Below are 21,757 nucleotides of genomic sequence, written 5' to 3' on the forward strand. Positions count from 1 at the left end.
GCTCAAACTTTGGGTTTTGAAATGTTGCTCAGACAAAACAAAAAGAACATTGTTTTGGATCCGCTGGGCGTAGCTGCTAATTTAGCTTCGTTCAAGTACATTTTCATGACAAACTTACTTTCAAATCGGTACTTTTACTTGTAATGGTGAATTATAACTATTTTTTTACTTAAGTAAAGTTTCTGGGTACTCGTCCGCTGTTTTTAGCCTTTTTTTCTTTTTTTTTTTTAGCCATAAAGACAAAGTCAGTCTGTTGGATGTATTTTTTTCAGTCACATTTAATTCTGCGTCGAGATGAATTTTAATGCAAGTGAGCCCTTTAACTTTCCGCACTAAACATTCCCACCAGCCTCCGTCGTACTCAGAAAACTGTTGGCAAACTAAAGCACTAAACATATTAACGTCGGGATGTTTGCGCCGCCGCTGAGCGCGTCAGCAGTTAGTGTTTAGCACTGAGCATGAAGAAAAACATTTAATTTAGATTTTAGCTTCACAATCAGGTGGCATTTAGCAAGTTATTTATAAAACATACCACAGTTTTTATTAAATATTGAAAGCTAAAGTCCTGTTTTTGTCATTTTTGTAACGTAGACTAAATAAAAGCGCTGCAAGGAAAAAAAAAACAAAAAGAGGAAAAAGCAGATATGCATCATTCTGGAGGGTTTTTTCTTAAATGTTACGGTGTCTGTTAGTAAATAATAAACTGTATTTGTGTTCTTTGTTCCATAACAGCTGCAGCCTACATCTCCCATAATGCATTTGGACGGCGGCCTTCTTCAGACCTCATCGCCTCGAAGGTCAGCGAACATGCAAATCTTTCCATCTCCACGGCGTATCTGAAAAACAATGTACGCCTCTCGTCGTCGAACACAGAAAGCACAGGACAAACCAAACATTCAAAATATACAGACATTTATTTACAAATACGTTTGCATTTGCATAGACATTTAAAATTCCAAAATAAAAGCCATAAAATAATAAACAGATTTAAGAAATATTGTTATTATTACTATCATTATTGTTTTTGCTTGATAATTTAGCGCAAGGAAAAGTCCTCGTGTCACAATCAAAGCTCATGAGCTCCTGTTTTTGTCTTTATCACATAAATATACATAAATAAGATATGTGTTATTCCAACAGGTGGAATCTTTTAGCTTCGCCAAGCAGCTGTCGCAATCGTGTCATAACATTATTAAAAACTCTTCATTCATTATTTTTGATTACCGCCGTCTCCAACATTATTACAGACATCAAAAATATATATGTTTGGTTCTTTCTGGAAACCAAAAAAGCATCTTTGTGGTGCACGCAGCCCTCTTAACGTTTACCTGAAGACTTCGCTATTATTGCGGCAGTGAATTTGTATAAAACAAAGGAAAGTAAATATTACTGTATTGTAAGAATTTATGCACATGTCTACGATGGAAGTCTTCAAGCTACAAAAAGTCGATACAAAATGATTTTCGGAGGTATATTCTCACTCGTTTATGAATTAAGTTTGTTCTGCTTTATCGTTGTCGTGCGCTGACGTCGGGTGTTTTAGAGGAGACGTTTTGAGGATCCGCCAGTCGCCTGTCGAGACCTGCTGCTGTCCGGTCAGATGGTTCGTCCATCGTCATCCTGCGGGGATCCGCGGCGGCCAAAAAAGCCTTTCAAAAAAGAACGGAGTGGGACTGACGCTGCGTTCAAATGGGGTCGTATTTGCCGCGTACACGAGAAGAGTCCATACGAACGGCGCCCTCTTGTGGTAGTCACGGACGTCAGCACTAGAAATTTTTCTATAAGCCCCGACTTCACCAATTTGCTGACGTTTACTGAAAACGGTGGAGCCCGTGGATTGGCCGAGGTTCGGGGCCGACCTCTAGTGGCACTCGGTGGTATTACAGTTTAAGGCACTTTGGCATTTTTCAGAGCCGGTAGCTTTTTATATTCAGTCAACGGTTACCTGGCTGTCCGCTTGCTAAATTGTTAGCCTCTGTGGCTTCTAGACGCCGTCCATATTGCTGTTGCCTAGCAACAACATTTGTAAGACTTTACCGCTTGAACGTGACTTCCCCGCGTTATAACCACGAGCTCACGAGTTCTATTTGAACGCAGCATGAGGATCAACCTGAATTTTCCTGTCTGCTGAAAAGCAAACAAAAAAACAACAACCCTGTGACCTTTTGACCCCAAAATCCCCTCAGCAGGAGGTCCGACAGACTGGCTTCATGCCTTCATCTCCGTCCCTCTCTCACCATGACAACGCTCTACCTCTTTTATCCAATCCTTCATCGTTCACCCTGACAACATAAAGCTGGTGCAATCAAAGAATCTCCTTCTGTACAAAGCAGTTTACAAAATTATTATTATTTAAAAAAAACATTTTTTTTATCATTAATGAGCAAAAAGGAAAAAAAACAGGCTTGCAAAAATATATTTTCACAGTGGATTCAGACATTAACAGAACATCGCTCTACAGTATCGCCTCACTCCTGCAGCGTCGCTGATGATCAATAAGTTAACCGAAACGTATTCTGGTGACGGCGGTCACAAAAATAAACTACGGTGAGACCGAACTTCTGTCAAGAAGCTGCAGACAAAGCGAAGGAGGGGGGAAAATGTTTGGATTCTTCCTGAGTTGGTTCACCCGGTGGGATGATGCAGTTCTATTGGGTGGTGGTGGTGGTGGTGGTGGTGGGGGCAGGGAGGGGGTGTCTCTTTCTCTCGCTCACACTCACTTTCCCAGTCACTCTCCCATCCCCGTTCCTCTCCACCTGTCCGTCACCGACAATCTGTCACTTCCTGTTTCCCTCTCTGTGGGACTTTGGGCCTCCGTGTTATAATTCCTTCAAATTAAATGACACCGTGCGTGTGTGTGTGTGCGTGTGTGTGTGTGTGTGTGTGTGTGTGTGTGTGTGTGTGTGTGTGTGTGTGTGTGTGTGTGTGTGTGTGTGTGTGTGTCCCTCCTCCTGGCCCACCTCCTATCTGTTCGGACTGGCGATCAGGTGATTGCTTGGCTTTGGGGTTTTGAAAAAAAAACAACACATGGCATAGAAAAACTGTGCGGAAACGATCCCAGTGAGTAAACAGCAAAAGGCCGGTGGACGCTGGTTAATGTGTAACAGCGAGGAGCAGGTGGATTAACTGTTTTGCGGGTAAGCTGTGGCTGCAGAGACTGAAAGTGAGGGAGGCGGGCGTAGAGACGAGGGCTGGATGCTGAGGAAGGCGGCTGACGAGTCCTGCGGCCCCTTTCGGGCGAGCCGCCTCTACGCTAGAACTTTTCGTCGGGGATGACCGTTTTGAACGGGTGATCCCAGAACGTGGTGGTGATTCCAAAACCTGCAGAGAAAGAAATAAAGATCACGTCAGATCGATCAGATGAAATGCAAGCCGGGTTTCCGAAACATACGGGACTAATACGATGTCTTCTTTGCTGGTACATTTTTAACCTAAATTTTGTGGATGTAGTAACAAACTGTGTTCCTGAGCCCGTGCGGTGATTTCCGCTGTTTTTAATACAGCGCTGCCTGACAGCCCGAAGATTTTAATATTAACATTAGTTTTCTTCCTTGTCCTTGTGGTGTGTACAGATTCTCTGAGTCTTTTAAATATATTATGCACCATAGATGATGAAATCCCCAAATTCTTCACAGTTGAGGAAACATTATTTTTTAAATTGTTGCACTATTTGCCCACACAGTCTTTCACAGGGTAGCGAACCGCTTCACATCTTCACTGCTGAGAGACTCTGAAATGCTCTTTATAGACCCAATAATGTTACTGACCTCTTGCCAATTAACCTAATTAGTCTTTTGTTGACCCTTTCCCAACTTTTTTGAAACGTGTTGCTGCCATCAAGATTTAAGGTGCAAATATCTTTCATAAAAACAAATTATTTTTTTTCTCTACGTGATTTGCAAATCATTGCATTCTGTTTTTTGAAAACAAGGTTGTAAAAAGATCAAAATTGATGCGCTCTTTTTTTGTTTTCTCGCAGCGCTCACCTGCTCTCTGGTGCTCGAAATGGTGTTTGACATGGTACACCTTCAGGCCGTACATATACGACCCCTTCTTCGGCGAGCCGTAGTGAAGATAGTAATGGATCATGTCGTACACGACGTAGCCGCACAGGCCTCCGACGAACACAGATATCCCGAGGATCTCTGGGAGCGTATAGTGGAGGATCGCGTAGAAACTTCCCACCACCAGGGAGGCGAGGCCGGGAGGGAAGACCAGCCGGGAGCCGTCGAACGGAGACTGTGGAGATACGAACATAATGATGTGAAAAACAACACAGAGAAACCAAAAAAAACCAAACAAAAAACGGTTGCTTCATGACCAGGGACGCATTGAGATCCTGTCTGGTCAGGCCGCATTCGAAAAGGGTGGTCTGGGACGTCCCAGGGCAACATTGGATGACCGCCGACTCAGCGTACGTCCTTTTGAAATAAAAATGAAAGCAGCTCCACATTTGTGTGTTTGTATCACAGACTGCGTATAAAAGTGTTCGTAGCTTCCAGCTATGAAAAATGAGGCCGATGCAGAAGTGCCTTAAACTGCGATACCACCGAGTGGCCACTAGAGGGTCAGTTTACATCGACTCACGTTCAACTTCTCTTATGGCATTCTCTGTGTGGAGTTTTCTGTATGTCTTCAGCTAAAGTCGCTCCCTCTTATTAGTGTTCTGGAAGTGCATCTGAAAATAATCCCGTCATTAATTATAAAACAAGACGTGTTTTTTGGGGGCGTGTCCGTTTGATTGACAGGCCCGTGGTGCAGTCAGGTTACGGCTATCGGTGGGCGGGACGTAGTATCGTCAGAGTTCCAATCAAATTGAGTCAGATCCACCCCCACTCCCTCCAGCACACCCATATATGGTCACTGCAAACTACCAAAGATGGCGACAGCCAAAATCCAAACTCGATTCATAACGGCCGCTCACAAACCAACAACTGGTTCGTATCTGACCCGGTGCTTCCACTTGTTTGTTTGTTTTACTTTCACCTGAAGATCTCTGCTTGCTCTTCAATTTTTTTTTTTTGTTACTAGAAAAAAAATCTCCTGCGTGAGATAAAAAGCAGCTGTTTGGTGGGTTAAGATCGTGTCCAAATCTACTTCAGCTCGTTTAACGGTGGATGATCTGGTTTTTTTTGGTACCTTGTGGTGCTGTCCGTGCAGGAGGAAGTGGAGCGTGATGAGGTAGTAGTTGTGCGCCGGCGGTTTCATGTGAAAGACGAAGCGGTGGATGCAGTACTCGATGAACGACCACAAGAACCAGCCAGCCAGGAAGAGCAGCGGGAAGACGGACTTGTGGATCGGGATGGAGACGTCTGGGGAAACACACACACATTGATTGCACATGGAGACACGTTGTTGACCGGACACGTGGACGCTTAGATGAAAATGAAAGTTACCTGAACTGAGGACGATCTTCGTGGTGCCTTTTGCCAGAGTGGTGTAGCAATGCCAGCTGAAGTAGAAGACAATCGGGAGCCACACCACCGGCACCCAGTACCTGAAGCAAGAGGACATCATCTCAATCTTAATCTGTTCATAAGAATAAATCTAAATTATGTCACATTTTGCACGGTTCAACTCTCGCCGAGATGCTTCGATGACATCGTTACTACCAGCTGATTTTCATCGGCATCGGTTATAACCGTTTCATCGTGTAATTGTTTTATCGTATCTAGATTTCTATCTTGAAAGTTTACCGTTATTGTTTCTTACTTTAAGTGAAAACTAATATTTTTGTAGACATTTTTTCACTATTTGTAAAATAATATTGACGCACCGATAACCATCAAAGACTTGTTTTTTTTTTTTTCTGGTGAAGAACTTTGAGTACTCAAAACCTTTGCACGGTCCTGTCTATGAATTTCAAGTTATATAAACAGACGCAATAATGTAATTAATAACTTGCCTGCAGTGATTCTTTAACATTGCGAAATCAAAAATTTTTGAAGTTGGGTAATAGTTTTTCATTTTATCTACCAAAGTCATGTAAATATAAAAACACATTTACGTGTGCAAATTAAAAAAAAAAATGTACAAAGAAGTTCTTTGAACATTAATACACGTCATATTCAGTGAAAACCTTCATGTTTGGTTTGCAGGTCTGTAAAACTGATATCTGCTAAACTATATGTTCACACAATTATATATTTTTTGATTTCCTTCCATGACAAGAGAGATAAAGAAGCTCCTCTCCTCTCCCACCAGGAGGTTTTGGTGCCGGCCTCCAGCAGCGGGTTTCCGAACAGCCGGATCGGTCTGTCGACGGGTTGGTGAACCCACGCGTCGTATTTCTCTCCGAGGTGGCCGACCTGCCACGCCAGCGGCTTCCTCCAGTCCACCAGATCCTGCAGGCAAGCAGCCGATGGCAACTTCAGTTTAAACATATGAAAATGGAGATTTCCTGTTTAACTCCAGCAGGTGGCAGCAGAGAGTTAAAAAAAAAAACATTCATGGTACGAGTCGAACCAGGAAGTGTGTGTGTGTGTGTGTGTGTGTGTGTGTGTGTGTGTGTGTGTGTGTGTGTGTGTGTGTGTGTGTGTGCAAGCGGTTTAACTGAAGTGCTGTCTTCAAAAAAATGTGAGTCCAAAGGCCGAAGATAGACGCAGCTTTTATAAGCTCTTTACGAGCCACATCTGAGACAGTGACGATTGTTGGTTTAAATTATTCCACTCTGATCTGTGGTCAGTTTTCTTTCTGGTTAAAAGAGATCCGGCTGATCTCCAATCAGAGCTCGGGAAAAGTTGATGGAGCAGATCCCAGTGAACACATGACAATCTTAATTATAATTTATTATTATAATTATTTCTAAATGATGCTGATGATCAAAGGTGCTCCATCGCGGGGTTTATTTATTCAACTATTCTGAACAACACCGGACATTATGTAGTAAAATTAAGAGACGTTCTCTCTTTAGAGACAGAACTAAAACCACAGCAGCCTCTGAAAGAAGGTGGATAGAAATCAGTATCATGTCTTTATCCTTTTTTTTAAATAAATTAATAAGAAAAACAAAACGTCTTATTTCAGACGGCTGGATGTTGTCAGACCATCAAAGACATTTTAGCTGCGCGCCAAGAGTTTAATGTCAGCTGGACAGTCTGGTGAGCTCACTTCGTTTTAACTCCACGACTCCCGCGAGGTGTTTTTTTTTTATTTTTTATTATTATTTCAGTTCCTAACTTGTAGTCTTCGGATCCAGTCGACGCTGACGTCACTCGAGGCGATTCGAACACTTCACACAGCTCGAGTACACAATTTGAAAAAAGGCGAAAAGACGACTAATTTACTGGATCCGTATTTAGTCCGAAAGCCGATACAGACAATATATTATTTAAAAAAAAACTTTTACTTGCTTTAAATGTGAAATAATATGTCCTTTTTCATTGGTGGTTACTGGAGGTGAAAAGAAAGTCCTATAAGTGTACTTTGGAAATCAAAGACAACAATAAATGCGCCTCGATTTGTTGTCTCTACACTCAAAAAAATGTGTAAATAACAGAAGTGCAGTATGAAGTGAAGTAAAAACTGTCCTGAGATCAGACGGATTTTCACGCCGACGAACTGAAAGTTTGTCGAGCATGAAAAGTGAGTTGAGCGTTTCAGCTGCTTGTCAACAAGCATCTGTTATAAGTCGGAGAGAAAAACTTCAACGTGACATTTCTAAAAAAAAATAAAAAGAAGAAGTGAAGTTGTCGGTCACGCTGTCGAAGATGAGATTATCAGTGGCGGGAAATTCCCACAAAGAAGTGACGATAATCGCCATCTTGTTTTTTTTGTGCCCATATTTGGACGGACTGGGGAGGAGAGAAGGGGGGTGGATCTGACATGATGCCCCGCCCACCTATAACCGGTAACCTGACAGCACCGCAGGCCTGTCAATCAAACCGGACACATAGCTCTCTTTGAGGCCTGATATCTAATTAATGATGGAATTATTTTCAGAAGGACCACCGGAAAAAAGATCAAAGGGAGGGAATTTATTGAATGACGCCATGTCGACGTGTTCAAAACATTTACTGACTTTGTATTTAATGAGAGAAGTTGACTCTTTTTGAGTGGGAGTCTATTGGAGCCAGACGTTGTTCTTTTTAATGGAGCCAGCCCCTAGTGGCCCTCAGTGGTATTGCACTTTTATTTTCAATCCACCGTTGCCTGGCAACAGATATTTGGCTGAAAAACACACACACACACACACACACACACACACACACACACACACACACCTTGTCCAGGTCCACGGAGCTGCAGCGGTTGAACAGGCTGTGCTCGTCCTCCACCTTCCCCTCCGTCGTCTTTGCCGCCGTCTCTTCGCCGGCCGTCCTCCTTTCTCTCAGAGTCTGACGGAGACAAAAACAAAAAAAAGAGTTAAAGGACGCCGTGACTAAAAAGGAGACATGACGATATTCATGCGAACTGATGCTGGTGCGTAAACAAGGCCTCGGTCTGAACTGGTGAACGCTACGGTCGACGGACCCGCAGCGAAACCAAGCGGCAAGACACTGTTGCCTGGCAACAGAGTGAGAAAGACAGACTGACTGGAGTCTTGTCGTCACCACACACCCGTTGGTTCGAGTTGTACAGGAGAGTGAAATATTAATTTTATGCGCTTCGGTCCGACCACTTCCTTCATCGGCTCGGGGAGGCGTCTGATTGGCTCCCGTCTCCGATCGGCGCTTTACAGCCGACGAGTTCGACGGCTCCCGTCAGTCAACAGAAATATTTATCAGCTGCTTATTTGCAGACGTGCAAGATCTCCTGCGGTTTGTTCCTAACGTCGCATTGGTAATTCAACACCCAGACAGGAAACATTACACCCTTGTGATTATCACACTGTGTTGCAACAACAACAAAAAAGAAAGCAGGGGGGACGATTAAACTGTCTCGCCCGTCCTCAGAGAATAGATTCGATGTCGTAACTCACTCTGGACTCTGACGTCCGGTAACACGAGATTTCTTTAATCCAACTTTAGTGAAGTTACGTCAGCAGTTCTCCTCCGTTATATCCAAAAGAGAGGAGAGCTGTCTACCTTTCATGTAATAATAATAATGATAATTAATGTGATTATTAAATAATAACGTACATTTATTTGTTGATTTTGCAGCGTCAATTCTCAAAAATTCAAAATTCATTCGTGAATTTATTTTGTCGGTAAATTGCGCTAATTAGCAAAACATTGCCAGTCGAGGAAAAAATATTTACAATCTTTTTTTTTTTTTTTTTTAACAACTCTCCAGTAAGGAGTCAGATTCACTGGGATCATAATTGTGCAGCACATTTTTGTTCGCGTAGTTTTTTTATATTTATTTATTAAACCATGTGGCTCAGAGGTTTTAAACTTCCTCACGGTGACGCAGAATTACAGAACTTATAAAATACCATGATTTCATCTGCTGTCAAAATAAGAGCTTTAAATGCTTTGTAAATAATATTAATTCGACCGTATGTACAAAAACAACTGGAAGTGGGTATAAAACTAGTTTGACATATTCCTCATTCCCATCATGAGACCACATTTCCCACAAACCCCGTCACTTCCGGTTTATCCGTTTTTTGTCCTTCCTGTTAACTCGCATGCAGTTTGTTTTTAACGGCGAGAGGAGAGTCAGTAGATCCTTGCCGATCCTAAATGAGTCGTTATTATTGTTGATAAAGCGAGTTTTTGCTAGGGTTAACTTGTGGGCGTATCGGTGCGTGAGAAAAACTGCGACCGAGACAACTGCGAGAAAGAGGTCGTGGACGGAAGTGGTCATTTTTCAAAATAAAATACCATGTAGGCTAATGTAAATCAAATTAAAATAAAGAAATAAAAGTTGTTTCTTCTTTCTGTGCGGCCCGGTACCAAATCATCCAAGGCCCTCTTTCATCCTCTTTTCTGTTCAGTAAAAACCTCAAAAATCTCCAAATTGAATGATTGTAAATTTGATTTGATAGAATATGATGTTCGACTGTAGATAATCAAATTAAAAAATTTAAAAAAATTTAAAAAACAGCACATGCAGCAGTTAAAATAGGCACAAATGTTAAATAATTCCAGCACTAAAATGCACATTAATCTAACAGTAAAATTAATCCAAAAACATCACAAACATCATCAGTAAAATTTTTACTGCATTTACTGCGCATTGTGTACTTTTACTTTTAATAGTTTTAAGTACATTTTACTGATACATACTTTTACTAAAGTGAGGTTTTAAATGCAGGACTTTGGCTTGTACTGGAGCAGGTTCACAGTGTGGTAACAGATCTTTTACTGAAGTAAAAGACTTGAATAGTTTGATCCTGCATCTACAGTTCTGTTCTCAGAGATCCACCTGCTGATTAAAACCAGATTAGAACACATATCAGCTCATTGAATCACACATTGGTACAAATTGGTACAAGTACCAATCCTCCAAAAGCTTATCTTTCATTTACCAACTCTGAAATTCTGCATGAGCTGATAACCTATCAGAGATCAGCTGGTGCTTAAAACAAATCAGCTGATTGTGATTGATAGTTTTCATAACAGACATATTTTGCAAGTTTAGAAGTACGACTACAGTCAATCTGGACTCACGCATACATGTTGTAGTTACACACACACACACACACACACACACACACACACACACACACGAACGCTGTAAAAAAGACATGCCCTGTGTATCAGCAGCAGTCGTGGCCTACGTGAGCAAGTGGCAAACGTGATGTTTAATCAAAGTTGACCCGAAGCCAATCGATGAACTCTGTGGGTGTGGCCTGTGTGGGTGGGGCGCGGCCTGAATGTAGATATCACCGACAGGTTTTTGTTTTTTTCACGGCGCAGATGGAGTGTGCTGATGAACCTGAATCCTGTTTGGCAGCAGCTCCTCTAGTTAACCTGCTGGAGGTTTACAGAGTGCGTTCAACCCTGCTAATATGACAGTAATGTTAATTACCGTGCCCAAAAAATATTAGAAAAGACCAACTGTATAATCAGAAGGCTGCTTCCTTCATGGTTTTCATGAATAAAAAACAAAATTAAAAAAACATGGTAATTATTAATTGTTTTATTTTATTTTTGTCAAATGTTGCATAATGGTTTGTTTTCGTAGTTTTAAAATTTTTTTTGGTTGGTGCCGTTTGATTTCAGCGGTTGCCTCCAAAATCAAACCACTATCCAAAATATTGAAAATAAAACCTCAGAGCTCCTAAACTAAAATCTAAACTCTTTTTCTTTTATTAAATATGTTCCACCAACCGCTAAGTTTTCTGATGACACAGTAAAGCACCGCTGGATATGCGTCAATATTTGCCAATCAATTAAATTTAAAAAAAGACGCCCGCGTATTTAATGCTCACGTCGCGGTCACGAGCGTCTGCCGAGCCGCGAACGCAGACACCCACCTCACCTTTTCCCCGCTTCGATAAACACGTGCAAACTTCTACGTTTTAACTTCGTTTCTTTACACGCAGACGAGCAAACACAGAAACTGAACCTGCACCCGTCTGTTGCATAAAGCTCCGATAGAGCGGATCAAACCGGCCGAGCTACTCGGCGCGTCGCTCTCCGGGGAGCCGACGGCGGAAACAAACGAGCAAATAGAAACTTCGACAACACCAGTTTTTAAGTCCGTCGAATGAGGTTGACCACGAATCTAAGAACAGCAAATGCTGAAAAACAGAATTCGGGGTTCATTTTACTTTATAATTTAAACGAGAAAATCTGTAATGCTATTTTTAATAGTGGATGAAGGTTAGCTGTGAGATTAACGGCAGCATTTCAGGAATAATTATCCTCACTGTATAAGAACCAACAAAATAAAAATAAAACGTCGTATATGTACTCAAGTTCTATTAGGTACAAAATTTGAGGTATTTGTACTTTACTTTGAATATTTCCATTTTATGCAACCTCATACTTCTACTGCAATGAATTTTGCACTGTTTCTCTGAATCTTTGAATTCTTTGAATCTTTAGTCACTTTTAAGATTATGGTTTTTCATCCTCTTTTCTGTTCAGTAAAAACCTCAAAAATCTCCAAATTGAATGATTGTAAATTTGATTTTATAGAATATGATGTTTGACTGTAGATAATCAAATTAAAAAATTAAAAAAACAGCACATGCAGCAGTTAAAATAGGCACAAATGTTAAATAATTCCAGCACTAAAATGCACATTAATCTAACAGTAAAATTAATCCAAAAACATCATGAACATCGTCAGTAAAATTTTTACTGCGTTTACTGCGCAGTGTGTACTTTTACTTTTAATAGTTTTAAGTACATTTTACTGATACATACTTTTACTAAAGTGAGGTTTTAAATGCAGGACTTTGGCTTGTACTGGAGCAGTTTCACAGTGTGGTAACAGATCTTTTACTGAAGTAAAAGACTTGAATAGTTTGATCCTGCATCTACAGTTCTGTTCTCAGAGATCCACCTGCTGATTAAAACCAGATTAGAACACATATCAGCTCATTGAATCACACATTGGTACAAATTGGTACAAGTACCAATCCTCCAAAAGCCTATCTTTCATTTACCAACTCTGAAATTCTGCATGAGCTGATAACCTATCAGAGATCAGCTGGTGCTTAAAATAAATCAGCTGATTGTGATTGATAGTTTTCATAACAGACATATTTTGCAAGTTTAGAAGTTCAATTACTGTCAATCTGGACTCACGCATACATGTTGTAGTTACACACACACACACACACACACACACACACACACACACACACACACACACACACACACACACACACACAGCCATTCAATGTACCCTAGTTAGGCCTTGAGTATGTTTTCATCTAGTATTTTTTTTTTGTCAGTTGATTTATGTGTGCTTGATGATTCTGCATGACTTAGCTAAAAAAAAAAAAAATAGTTTGGTCAAAGCGAAACGGGAAGTGCAAAAAACAAAAAAACCCGTTAAATACAAAAACACTCACATCACGCTTTTGTCTTGTTGTCCAAAAAAGATAGAAAGACACGAGTTCTGTAAGTATAAAGTTTGATTGAGCCGAGTTTAAACGCAAAGCCTCAATTCAGCAGAACAATAGCACTGAAATAGTTTCCTGGCTTATAGAGGATTTTGAGGTCAAGACAGGATTTCTGTTGTCTGTCATTTAGTTTATACATTGAACCGCTCTTTGTAGCTGGAGAGAAGCTAAAGAGAACTTGTTCCATTTTAATGACAACACGACTGAAATGCTGCTGTAAGCTAGTCAGGAAGGTTTGAATGAGGTTAAATATGAACTAAACTATCTGTAATATTTACATTTTAAGTGAATTCGTCATCCATTGAAGATATTAAAGTGTTTGCTTCCACCGTTGAAGGTTACAAGAAATCCTCACGCGGTACCAACAATAAAAACAAGGTCCAGGTGAACTTTCGGCGTCCGGTTAAGTTTTGCATATTATATGCCCCGACTTTCATTTCATAATGTAGCTTAGAAAGGTGAAAAATAAACAATAAAACTCATTAGGGAAATTCAAAGCCGAAGCACCGTGGATACGAGGTGCTCCTCGAGCCGGCGATGGCCTGAGTGAGCGCTTCTTTTTGTAGTTATATGACTTCACATTTGATCGACATTAATGGGATGTCTTCTGGCAGGGCCGTAAACATATATATAGTCCAGTGTGTGGATGTGGATCAGAGTAGGTAGGTAGGTAGGTAGGTATATACTTTATTAAGTCCTCGCTGCTTTGAGAGAAACAAAACGAAACACGAAACAAAAACCACATCGTCGTCCTCATCAGTGACCTACTTCATTCTGTGTGGAAAAAATAAAACGCAAGTAGCACAATGGAACCATAAGTGTTCTTTTCTGACTGTGGTTTGAGCTAGAAATGGATGTACCGAGAAAGATCGATCGGACGTGGGTTTTACTTGGTTACAGACACGGATGCTAATAACCAAAGCTTTGGTGCCGTTTTCTTTTTCGGACGTCAAGATCGAAACATCGATGGGACTGTGGTCAGAGCCCAAAACCAAAACCTCATTTGTTTACCCTCAGTTCCTGTTGTTTCGTTCTCCTGTCACGATAAATACGCGTCCTGTGGTCGACCCAAATTATCAACGATATTATTCCCTTTTCCACGCACAGTTTAATAATTTCATGATAAACACAAGTTAAAAAGTGTTGACGACAACATGGACAAGGAAATGCTACAAGTACAAATACTATTCACGTAAAAGTAGGACACAATAAGTGGAAAAAGTGTACTTTAAGTACAATATTTCCCGTCTGTAATGTATTGAGTGACAGAAAGAAGAAAGAAGCCTGAATTGATATCACGAATCTCAAAAGTCTCTCACAAATTCTTTCTTCAATAAAACTGTTTATTGCACTCAATCTTTGAATGCTGATTTTTCAGAGCTTTTTTGTTTTTTGTTGGTGTCTCTCTGGTTTAATTGTTTTATTGCCAGTTTGCGCCGCTCTGCATGACGAGGTGTCGTGCCATATTGTTTATTTGCTGAAGGAGATAGTAGGAGCGCTTGTTTTGATGCAGCTGATGTCATTGATACAAAATGCGGCAGCATCGTGTTATATTTTTCACAAAAGAAAACGGATTTTCCTCACTTCATGTCTAACAACATTTCCGCCGATGCATCGTATCAAACACATCCATCTGAAAACAGTCACAATGACATCTGGAAAACAACCAAAGAGGAACAGCGGTAGGGAGTTCCTCTTTGTTGATGCAAAGACCAATTAAAATGTAAACTAGTAATTGAAGTAATTGATTTTGCGATTTAATCTGTTATGATTTGTGTTTGGTTGAACCCAGAATTTTATGGTGTTTGTTTTTAATAGGCTATACTCAATATTAATAGTGAAATCCAAACTCAGCTGTCATGATGTTAAATTGTGTATAAAAATGGACGCAGTTGCCAGGTTTGGAAAAGTGAAACGAATACAGAAGCGCCTTAAAGTGCAATACCACTGGCTCCAAAAAAAACTGGCTCTGATAAACTCCTATTCAAAAAGCATCAACTTCTCTCGTGAAATATAAAGTCAGTAAATGTTTTCCACACGTTGTCATGGTGTCATTAGCTGAATTCACTCCTTCTGATCAGCGTCCAGATGGTCCTTCTGAAAATAATTGCATTATTGTTTAGATATTAGGCCTCAAACAGAGGCATGTTTTGACAGTCAGGTTTCCAGAATAGGTGGGCGGGGCATAGCGTTCTTCCCATCTTGTTCAAATATGGTCACTTCTGGCTCAAAAAAAACAAAACAGCGACGGCCGAAATGCCAGACAGGAGGCTGTAAAAAAAAAAGTTTTACAAACCAACATATGATGTTGCCGCTTGGTCATAACTCCATGGTAACAGATCAACAATATTCAAGAGAGATAAAGCATCGTACGTCTGATATTTGTTTTTCTTCCAGTCCATCTTTCACACAACCGCTCGATCTCATTCACCTGCTCCAACGCTTCCTCTGCGTTACCGCCTGAATGCGAAGAGCGGAGGATGAATAGCAGGTCGTTTTGATTGTCGTTAGGTCAACACGGAGAAGCGTGAGGACGGAGTTGGACGGACCGATTGTCGGGCCTCGATCTGTGTTTGCGCCCGAGCTGAGACAGTGGGTGGTATGTCAGTGATGTGGACACAACACTATCCTCAGGTTGGCCCATTGTCTAATCAAGAATGACACCTACTGACCACATTACACCCACAAAGGGACCAAGGTTACGCAACAATAATTCACAGTGTAGATTTTCAAAGCATTAATAAAAAGGGAAAACACGAGTTAGATATTTGCCGTTTAGGTAGATTATCGGATCGTTTTTTTTTTCCTGAAACAATTCAAAGACGCTTTGTTAAAACAAAACCAAAAACGGTTCGGGCGACTGAATAATCATATTTTTTTTACGAGCGAGGCCGAGGGCGAGGAGTAAAACAGAAGGAGAGCTCTGTCCCGGCAGGAGAGGAAATCTAAAAGAATGAGGGACACAAAAAACAAAGGGGATGGTTGGAGTGGGGCGGCGATGTGGCCTGGTACCATCACAACACAGAAACTACAGTCAGTCTCCACGAGGAGGAGGAGGAGGAGGAGGAGGAGGAGGAGGAGGAGGAGGAATTAAACAGATTTTGAGGGCACATTGAAAAATCTAAGTTAGCAAGATGTTAAATGACAAAGAAAAGTAGCAGAAAACGGAGAGAAGTTTGAACTCACTTCAATAAAAACGACGGGGAAGCAAAAGGTGGAATTAATCCGAAGCTGAGAACCGAGACGGGGTTGAAAATCGTAGACGTTTAGGGTGAAGCGAAAGGATGGACGGACGACCCGCACGGGATGTAACACCAAAGAAACTTGTCATATCAGCCACGTTTAGTAACAAGAGTGAAGTTCAGACTCAAAGATTCCCCGACGAGACGAAAACCGTTTTGCTTATTTGACCAAAAACTGTTCCGGAAAACAAAAAGACGAAAGAAATTGACAAAACATTGGAGATCTCCTGTCTCAAGTTCAAGGCGTACATTTTGCAATTTTGCAATTTTTTTTAACCTCATCTCCATCTGAATTTGGGATATAACGTAAAAAAAAGCTGTTTTTTTGCACCTTTCTGTTGTATCAGATCAGGGATGCACCTGTTCATCCAACCCGAAGCTTAATCATTAAACCAATCAACCAAATAAAAACAATTAAAAAAGCCAAATGCAAATATTATTATTTTAATATTACCTTGACAGACTGAGCAGCATCTAAACTAACGTTGAGGTTCAAATTTCACTTTTTTGTCCTTTTCATATCTGTGTATGTCAACATGGAAATGAGAAGTCACCCCCTCGTGAAGCGGAGCGTAAGATAGGACATCGATGACGTCATGACGAGTAAACGTATTGACTTTGTATTTCAGGTTGGGTTTTTTTGGAGCCAGCCCCTAGTGGCCTTTAGCCGTATTGCACTTTAAGTAACTGGAATCGGAGACTACGTCCACTTCCACCTGCAGTCAGTGGTTCAAACTCCAAAATCCTCCCACTTTATCTTCAATGCCACTTTTGTCTATCATTTCATTTTCCTTTTTCATTCATTTTCAACAACAAAGCAACAAATTTAAAGCGCGTTTTTAAAACACGCCATCAAAAAAAAAAAAAAAAAAAAAAAAAAAACCGCAATCACGTTCTCTTTACGACGTGGGAACGTGTCTTTTTTTTATTTTATTTTTACCACGTTGCGTTTTTACGACCGCAATAGCGGCGGGACTAAAGGTGGAGGGATCATGTGGAGGACAAAGGTCACAGTTAAGCAAATACACTTAAAAAAAAAAATAAACATCCGTAATCGTAAAGAATATCTATCTCCTCTACTGACTTCGGTGGCTCGGTTACAAACTCCACTCCCTCCCTACAGGTAATAATACTGTCTTATATTGTGGCTCAAACGTGCGCCAAAAAAAACCTGCATTTCTGGTTGTTCCCCACTCGTTGTAACGTGACTCCCAGGCTACCTTCTGTATAAAGATCAATGCCGTACACCGACTGAATATTAAGACCCCACAGGTGACCTCGGCGCTAGAAAAAGCGTTCATAACCCCGCCGGGTCTCCGGTTACAGAAGCGGACGGGTTCGGTCGGTCGAGGCCGAACTGGTTTATTACTCCTACAAAGGTTTTGTGAGAATGACAAGAATGAATAGTGAGAGTCCTAAACCCTGGAAGAAGAAGGAGAAGCGACAAAGATGTGTTAACCTGAAAAATAACACGGTTATCTCTGATGGTAAATGATACCTGTGCAAAGACTTTGTGACAAGTGTGTGTGTGTGTGTGTGTGTGTGTGTGTGTGTGTGTGTCTATATGTGTGTATTTGTGAGGGTGTGTCCGCAGAGCAGGGTTGAAGCTCAGTAACTGCGGAACATTCGATAGCACTTAAAAAATAAAAAATAAAAAAAATAAAAGGCCGGGAGCTCACTCTCACACACACACACACACACACACACACACACACACACACACACACACACACACACACACACACACACACACACACACACACATCAGAGAAGAACAGTGATAACTGTAACTGCTGCTCAGTTATGGTGCTGAATGATAGAAAGTAAAGTATGATGTCAGAGTGAAGCCGACCTTTGACCTTTTGGATGTAAAGCATCGTCATCTTAACCTGTTTAGACTTTCGTGTGAAATTCGTTCATAATTCGCGTGTGAATTTCTTTAGTTTCTGTTTTTTGATGACGGCGTGACCTTTGCCCCCCCCCGCTGACATCTCGTCAGTTTTAGCGTCGAGTTACAGAACACGAGCAGTTAAAACGGGATCGAACGAGCTGATATCTATTAATTATTAATTATTAATTATTAATTCTTTACTCTGATAATTATCAGGTATTTATGGCATAGATTTTTATCACACTCACAGTAAAATGTAAAAACGCCTTAACGCAACACACACACACACACACACACACACACACACACACACACACACACACACACACACACCCTGATTTATTTGTGATGAATTGTGGGTAAAGAACACAAGAAACAATAAACAACTGCAACCTCTGGATCAGTTCAAACAGCTGGTTGGAGCATCGCTCCTGTGAGGCCTTTCGCCTTGAATCAATTGCATCTTTGCAGCATATGTTCTCCTCCCATCCCCTGTGACCGTCCATCCTCCTCCTCCTCCTCCTCCATCCCGCCCTCTCTCTCCCTCTTTTCCAGGTGTTACCGTGGCGATGAGGAGGGAGCCTGTACCCGAGCGCTGCCGCTAATTGCCGCGTCAGCAGCCTCTATGGCAGCAGAAGGTAAACAGTGCGACGAATGTCGTGTTGCATTGAAAACAAATCGATCATTGTCAGGTTCTGGACGATAGCAAAAAACATGAAGTTGGGATTTGGACAATTTTAAAAGGGTCATTTCCCAATTTCTTTTTTCTTCACCAAACAATAAATCGGTCAAAAAAATATAAATTTAAAAATAAAGCTGAACTTCCAAAAGAAATTCAGAGAGAAAGTGCAGGAAGTCAAAGAAGAAAACACTTCAGCCTGACGATAATAATGCCACTGCACTGACGAAGCATCACAACAAACATTATCACAATACAAATTAATTTCCCATCATGCACTCAACAGTTGATTTAAAGCCAAACTGTAAGACGTCTTGTCTCATTTTCAGCTTCCCAGTGATGGAAGACAACAAAACTACCACACAGTTATTCTATACGTCTAACGCAAAGTGGTATAACTTTTTACAGCGTTTAACGTCGTAATGCTTCTACCAATTAAAACTCCCTTTTAAAGTGTGACCGCAATTAAAACTCCCTTTTAAAGTGTGACCGAAAGATAATGTCCTGTTTCTGCTTTGAGAAAAGAAAAAAACATTTGAACACGATTATAAAAAACAAAACAAATAAGGGCTTGGTTTAACATTTTACAGTTCGACCGGAGAATATGAGCAGAGAAACTGAGCACTGCTTTGTTTCTGCCAGACCAACCTTCATTTTATTAACAACTGGAGTGTCCTGGTGACTCAGGCGGCCGGCAGAAAAATGTGACGCATGATCCTCATTGTCATATCTGACCATCTTTTGCAAACACGTGCCTTCATTCATTCTCTTTAGGTGAATTAATATAGAACAATAAAGTTGGGAACGCTGTTTAAAATGTACAAAAACTACAGAATGTAATGATTTGCAAATCATGTAAACCCATATTTAATCGAAAATAGAACAAAGGCAAACCTATTAAAGTTTGAAACTGAGAGATTTTATTGTTTTTTTGGGGGGAAATAAATTCTTATTTTTGAATTTGATGGCAGAAACCCGTTTCAGAAACGTTGGGGCGGGGGCAATGCTAAAAAAGACAAACATGATTGGGTTTAAAAAGAGCTTTACAGAAAGGCTCCCAGCTCTGAAGATGGTGAGAGGTTCGCCACTCTGGGAAAGACTGCGTGGGCAAATAGTGCAACAATTTATGAGTAATGTTTCCTTAACGTAAAGTTGCAAAGAATTTGCTAATTTTATAATGTGCCATAAAAATCTCTGCAAACAACGGATGAGGCTGAAAATCAGTATTGGATGGTCGTAATCTTCGGGCCTTCAGGCAGCACTGCATTTAAAAAAAAAAAAAAAAAGCCATTAATCTGTAGTGGAAATCATCGCGTGGGCTCAGGAACACTTCTGAAAATCCTCAACTGTCCTCCGGACTTGTTGCTGGTATCAAACTCAAAACATTTGATATATCGGTCTATTTCTAATTAAATATGGGTTCATGTGATTTGCAAATCATCGCATGCTGACTAAATTTGCATCATATTTTCTTACAGGTGGGTAAGTTTTATACACACACACACACAAAACACACAAAACACACAACACACACACACAGAGAGTTGGACAAGTCAATGACCTCAGGGCTGAATTTTGTCCAAAAAAAGCCGCACTTTGAATACAACTTTGCCACTTTTGCAGCAAAGGAAGGAAAAGCTTGTGTGAGAATATATGTGGACTCCAAACCGTGCAAAACCCAACACACACGAATCGGATAGCTGACAGAGAGTAAGAAGAAAAACAGCTGGAGTCTAAAAGTCGAATTTCTTTTAAAAGTTTCTTTATCAGCGCCTGAAGTTTCCTCCAGTGGAGGGAGGATTAAGGATTTTTTTGGGGGGGGTTGTGTAAACTGTCCAAAATGCAACCAAGCGATGGACAACAAGGGATGGATAGATTTTTTTTTGGGGGGTTGTTTTTTTTTGCCCCTCTGAGCTCTTGGTGGGAAAAGATAAACCAGTTTCTGTGTAAATCATACATTAACATGGCTGTGACCCTCCACACCCACCCTAACCCGACCAATATATGTCACCTGCACGCCCCTCCCCCTTTTCACCTCCTCCACACAGAAAACACAAGCCTGACTCCTCATTCCCTCCCCTATAATCAATACAGTCCACGAGAAGTATTCTGTGTCTGAAATTAAAAGCAGCTTAATAAGCTTCACTGCAGCTTTAACAACGTGACAGCTGAATGAGGACTATTTGTCTCCTCGGGCTGCTTCAGGAGGCGCGCGCTAAGTGACATATGATGCCAAACATGCTGGAAACTCCCCATGAAACAAATATCTTTCAAATTAGCCATGACAAGTTTTGTTATTTGATTTGACTACGTCACGGCGAGCAGCTGTTATCCCAGAGGACCCGAAGACATTATCGTTTATATTTTTAAAGTAAAAAGCAGCAGGTGTTAGTTTCCTTGGAGCCTACCTGTGCGTCCTCGGCGCCGCTGTCTCTGACCAGCTCCCCGATGTAGTACTGCTCCATCCACCGCCGGGCGTTCTCCGAGTGCCGGTGCGGGGGTCCCTCCATCTCCCGGCTCACGTCCTTGCCCGAGCGGCCGCGTATGAGCGCCTCCCCGCCCGGGTGCATCCGCAGGAAGGCGGTCACGTCGTAGACCCGTGTGCCCAGCAGCACCCAGCAGGAGTCCTCGGTGCGGTGGCGCGCCACCTCCCTCTCCGTGAAGAACCGGGGGGACGCGCACGGAGACATTCCTGGCGAGAGAGGAAGATGCTGGAGAGCGTCCGACAAAAAAAAGTGAACACGGGGGAGGAAAAAAAAGGGGGGGAGAAGCAGAGAGAGAGAGAGAGACCTCCTCGGAGGACCGTCGACCTGACTGCTGGGACTGAGAGTTCAACTTTTGCAACCCAGAGGCTCTAAAACTCCGGGAGGAGAGCGGCGGGAGGGGCGGGGTCTGTGACGCCTCCATATCCTCAAGAAAAGATCGGAAATACAACTAAAAACCAACTAAAAACCGGTCACAGTCTGGGAGTTATTTTA

The 21,757-nt window shown here is 41.4% G+C and overlaps 1 protein-coding gene across 1 annotated transcript; it reads right to left on the reverse strand.

Moving 5' to 3' along the window:
• Window positions 1-891: 891 nt before the first annotated feature.
• Window positions 892-21,602, reverse strand: fa2h (fatty acid 2-hydroxylase). Its single transcript, XM_069172820.1, has 7 exons — window positions 21,188-21,602; window positions 8,223-8,336; window positions 6,202-6,344; window positions 5,397-5,497; window positions 5,140-5,312; window positions 3,987-4,239; window positions 892-3,321 (listed from the first exon to the last, which is right to left on the reverse strand). Exons 1-7 carry the CDS (start codon window positions 21,467-21,469, stop codon window positions 3,254-3,256), a joined length of 1,134 nt encoding a protein of 377 aa, XP_069028921.1. The 5' UTR covers window positions 21,470-21,602; the 3' UTR covers window positions 892-3,253.
• Between the last annotated feature and the right edge of the window lie 155 nt (window positions 21,603-21,757).

This window comes from Embiotoca jacksoni, unplaced genomic scaffold, assembly GCF_022577435.1.
Source record: "Embiotoca jacksoni isolate LCO1_2020_lvr unplaced genomic scaffold, fEmbJac1.0.p SCAF_55, whole genome shotgun sequence".
Classification (NCBI taxonomy): domain Eukaryota; kingdom Metazoa; phylum Chordata; class Actinopteri; family Embiotocidae; genus Embiotoca; species Embiotoca jacksoni.

Bases quoted from the DNA above. Each gene is read 5' to 3' on its own strand.
- fa2h (XM_069172820.1), bottom strand. From the start codon at position 21,469: ATGTCTCCGTGCGCGTCCCCCCGGTTCTTCACGGAGAGGGAGGTGGCG. The intron at 6,345-8,222 runs GTGTGTGTGTGT...GCTTGCCTGCAG, and splicing joins GCTCCGTGGACCTGGACAAG to GATCTGGTGGACTGGAGGAA. The intron at 5,313-5,396 runs GTAACTTTCATT...GTGTTTCCCCAG, and splicing joins GAAGATCGTCCTCAGTTCAG to ACGTCTCCATCCCGATCCAC.